We start from the raw sequence: 4,785 nt of genomic DNA, 5'->3' as shown, positions 1-4,785 counted from the left end.
GCTTTGAATGATATGACATTGACCATTTCAACAAAAAAAGAAATGACTTTTGATTAAAATGTTTATTTTATTGCTTCAAGATTCTCGACTCGAGAATTAAGGAATTAAAGAACTTACTGATATGCGATCAAGAGCACAAAATTTGCTTGGTCTCCAACAATAAAGCTGGACAAAATGAACAATTTTGCTCATCGAAGTGTGACTCAAAAATGGGCACATCCTCGCCAGGATGAACAAAATTGCTCAACCTTAACCTTGCAATTTCACTTCCCATTTCCTGTAAAAACTTAGGTTTTGCTTTGATTAAAAGCTTTGTACAGGAACTAGCAAAGGGAAAGGAAACGCCTAAAAAATGGATATTATGCCAAAATGACATTGCATTGGTGGCTCCCCACGATTCTTTGACAAAAAGGGTGTGCATTATAACAAACCAAAAAATGACTTTGCAAAGTCATTTTGGCCGCAACGGATGGACTTGTTATCGAAAAGGGGGAAAAAGTGCTTTCCAAAATACTGGGCACGTGAGAAACGTATCATATACTAGATAAAGACTACATAAATAGAAACTGGACTTCTACTTTTTAGGAATAGAAACTGGAGAAGTATGCTACTATTCAACTGAGGCAATACTACAAAATCATATGCCATTAGCCATACTATTAAAATCCATACCATTCAAATCCAAACAGACTAGGGGCACTCTACCACTTGGTGCCACCCCAGCCAGAATTTCCACCACCAGCATCCGCATCACCGGAACCACCACCACTGCTTCCCCAACCACCACCACCACCACCGCTTCCCCCACCGCTCCCCCAACCACCGCTTACACCACCGCCACTTACACCATCACCACTTCCACCACCACCCCAATTGCCACTGCCACTCCCACTCCAACCACCAGGAAAAGCCTCCCTGCCTGGAGAATTTTGAACTTTGGCACCTGGAAAGCTGCCCCACCCATCCCGCCCATCATTACCATCATTATCACCACTGCTGTTATGAGAGCCTCGGCCACGGCCTCGGCCACCATAGGGCCTGGGAAGCCCACTTGGGTGCCCATCCTGATTGCTGCCCCTGTAATCACCATTGCCTCTCCCTGTAAAGGCAAAACATATCCTCTGTATCAGTAAACCATATCAAGATTGACAAGATAGCTAAATCGGTACAAGTATATTTGGCAAAAGGAATGCAAGACAAAAAACCTCCCTTACATTATTACTCTACAAATTATTGTTTCACAGTTAGGAGATAAGTCATCTTCACTGTAGGTACTTTTTCAAAATGATCCAAGTATGAAGAGAAATAAGAATGGAACAACTGCAGGTAGCTCAAGCAATCATCCTTACTCCCTAAAACAAGTTTGTTACCAGTAGGAGAGGTAGCAGCTAGGCTACCAATAAACAGACTACGGGTGCATTTACAATTACCATGCTACACTTAATCACATCAAATGCAATGCCTCAAAACTCTATTTTGAGGTACAAAATGCATCATGCCTCTAGCAACTCTCAGGCTGAATGTGGCATAAAAAAATCAGATTGAAACGAGCTGTAATTCCCAAGAGCCAAGACAAGCTGGAATTGATACAGATATAGCAAAAATGCGGTACATTCATACAGTTCTACTCCCAGAAAGTACTTATCATCCAGTATGGATGCTTTTGTGACCATGTCCTACATTTTCCAAGTTTTTAGCAAGGGGAAACAAGAAACCAACCTAATAAAGGGGCTTGTTGAGAAAGGCCACACACACGAAGCAAAACAAACAAAAAACTATAAGCAAGTATACCAAAGCACGACATCAACAATTTACCAACATACCTGATCGTGAACTTGGATTTCTTTCCCGATCTCCTCTCCAGCCACCGTCATTACTAGCGGAACCACCCCACCCACCTGAGGACCCCCCAGTTGCAGGGCTTCGCATTGGCACCATCGCAGCAACTGATCGAATTGATTGCGCAGAGTCATGTTGTGGATCATCAATATGCCTCTGGAAATATGCTACGAGCCGATCAATGTCCTCAAACATCTTCTTCCGAAACTTGAATCCCTTTGGATACAAGCCGATATACTCATGATGTGGGTTTGTGCTCCGTATATATGTAAGAATAAATGTGCCAGGATGTTCATGCGATATGCCAAAACAATAAACAATCCTCATCGGATACTCGGATTTCTCAATTCTCAACACCTCATCAACTTCTGCTTTAGTGCCCTTCCTGAACTTGCGGTAGCTCAACATTACCTTTAAATGAGTCACTAATGGATCAACATAACGGTCCATTACCTGCATTAAATGGCAAAAAAAAAACAGGCTTAGTAGATCCCCACATGTATATCAAATATATTAAGTCATCACTCCACATGTTGAGTCAACATTCATACAACAAATCTAAGTGGCCAAGCGCTATCCAGAATATCAGACGAAACATAATATATTTTCCTAATGAGCACTTCTACGCAGTTGTTCTAAATCGCCAAGGCTTAGCAGTTGCGAGTTGATGGGATTATCACAACAATTTCAGCAAGCATTCCTTCCCAGGAAGTTCAAGAAGCAAATGAATTTGGTCAAGTATATAGTAAGTAACTAATGATACATTAAGATGTAACATGGTTTAACATAGCTTTAGTGGCCCGCAATACGGTTGTGGTCCCAGCTTAATTGTATCTCAAGTATCGAAAAATGTGGAAGTGACACAGAAATCAGAAAACCTGATGATTCTTTTCAAGCACCAGCCAACACTTGAAAGCTCATTAATAAACATGCTTGGATCAAACTTATCAAAATATGCTTGCAACAATTTCTAGTTAGCATTTTTCCACCTGAAACATGTTTTCTTATATCATCTGTTTCAAGGCAAAAAAGGTAGAGTTCCAGCAAGCGAGGGAATGTCACTTAAAAAACCATGAGAAAAGGTACTACAAGCACAGTAATAATGAAATTATAAATAGAAACAAAAATTGTGGATGGTAAAGAAAGTAACAACTAAAGACAGCATTTAACCAAAATTATAAAAGGCACCAAAAATTGTTCAAACCTATAAGCAGGATGAAGATCTTACGTTAACCACCATTTATTTAAATTGGGAAGTAATGTAACTACCTTCCACCAAATTGTTGACATGTAATTTGTAATCAGGATAACCAAAAGAAATCCCCTGAAAATCATGACGGAAAATATGCAATTGCACTGACCTCATCCAAGTCCTCAAATGCGTCCTCACCGATTTTCAACGTTTTCCCAATGCGAAGCAAGCTTGTGATGTCCTTGTGTTCCTTTCCACCTTCAACTATGTCTTTGTGAGCAAATACCCCATCATAAACTTTGAGAGTTAACGTCAAAAATGAGGGCCCCCGAGAACTAGGACGGAAAATACTTTCACCTGGTTCCTTGTCAGACAGGAACTACGCAAAGAAAGATGAACAAAGAATGTACAAGAATAAGCAAGAAGTACCCCACAGAAGAAAATAGAGCATATAGGAAATACAAATGAGAAATGCAGAAGACAGAACATTTTAAATCCTACAAGCTCCTTCCCAGGATTATCTCAATGTCTTTCCAAGGAAAATTCAAGGACTCAAAATTTAAGTCTGAATCATATCCGGACTTCATTAATAGTCCCTCCGTCCCATTTTCATTGTCCATTATTCTATTCGTCTCTTTTATGTCTTTTGCCTATATCTTTTAGTGTGGATCTTGAAAAATATGCAATATAGATCTTGTTTGATAGATCTCGATTAGTTCTATAATACAAAGTTTTCAAAATTATGAAAAACATTACAGATCGAAAGATATAAGCAATTCAAAAATGGACAATGAAAATGGGACGGAGGGAGTAATGTGTTTAAAATATTCTCTTGCAAGTCCTCAATCCCTCGTGATTCCTAACTGCTAAAAACAAGCATCACTATTATGCATGAAAACAGCATTCATCCAAACCTATTTCTGATGGTCTGCCCTTCACAATTCGAACTATGAAATTGTGATTTCATGCAAAAAATGGTTGGTTTGGAGGCTATTTTACACGGACTTGGGTATGGCGTCGGACACCGGTAAGAAATTCGTGTTCAATTCACCTAATACCGTAGTTCAAGGACACAGAAAAAATTCTTGATTTGATATGTTATTAAATGTTTCTTTTACTTTCAAGGGTAAACTCACATATATTCAACATAAGGTATAAGCTAAAAAGAGTACTTGCACATACCTTGACTCAAGTATCTCAGTGTTGGTCACATTCCCTCCACATATTTAAGTGTCCATATCATAGGTTGAAAGCATATAAAATACAAACATAATTAAGATGCGAGAGAGCTGCAAGAATAAATCACCCCTATATGTATTCTTAACTAGCAGGGAAATAACAGTAATAACATATTAGAAACTTACCCCCATTGCTTCATCTGCTGTAATATTTTGGAACCGAGGATGAACGATCATCCTTGGTTTGAAATGCTTCTTAGCAATCTCCCTTTCTTTGCGAGCTTTCTCTTTGTCACTCTGTGAGCTGCTCTGGTCTTCATGGTAGAACGCGTCCATGGTTCGATGATTCTGGTAGCGGTTACTCCTCATGTCATTTTCTCTACAAGTTAGGAAGACCTGGTACCTGTTGATTTGAATCGACTTGATCCTGCACGTAAGAATATCACCTTCATGCAATTTCTCTGACAGATCACCTTCTTCCTTCCAATCATCTGTATAGTCTTCTCTAGTAAGCACACCAGTCAGTCCAGATTCAAGCGCACAAATTGCTCTTTGAGCTTGCACCCTGCGTACTGT

The 4,785-nt window shown here is 39.5% G+C and overlaps 1 protein-coding gene across 3 annotated transcripts in view; it reads right to left on the bottom strand.

Annotated features, from left to right (window-relative positions):
- Nucleotides 1–521: 521 nt before the first annotated feature.
- The window catches only part of LOC131320730 (transcription elongation factor SPT6 homolog), an 18,335-nt gene continuing 14,071 nt past the window's right edge, over nt 522–4,785 (bottom strand). For all 3 annotated transcript variants that reach the window (XM_058351545.1, XM_058351546.1, XM_058351548.1), the window contains 4 exons: nt 4,396–4,785; nt 3,201–3,410; nt 1,824–2,292; nt 522–1,099 (listed from right to left, as the gene is read on the bottom strand). The exon at nt 4,396–4,785 is cut by the window's right edge and continues 794 nt beyond it. In XM_058351545.1, coding sequence (XP_058207528.1) covers nt 702–1,099; nt 1,824–2,292; nt 3,201–3,410; nt 4,396–4,785 — 1,467 coding nt within the window. In that variant the 3' untranslated portion in view covers nt 522–701. The remainder of the gene's footprint in view (nt 1,100–1,823; nt 2,293–3,200; nt 3,411–4,395) is intronic.

The sequence above is a fragment of the Rhododendron vialii genome, chromosome 3a, assembly GCF_030253575.1.
Source record: "Rhododendron vialii isolate Sample 1 chromosome 3a, ASM3025357v1".
Taxonomy (NCBI): Eukaryota; Viridiplantae; Streptophyta; class Magnoliopsida; order Ericales; family Ericaceae; genus Rhododendron; species Rhododendron vialii.
Note: the sequence above shows the minus strand (reverse complement) of the source record. Positions and strands in the feature narration are given on the sequence as shown.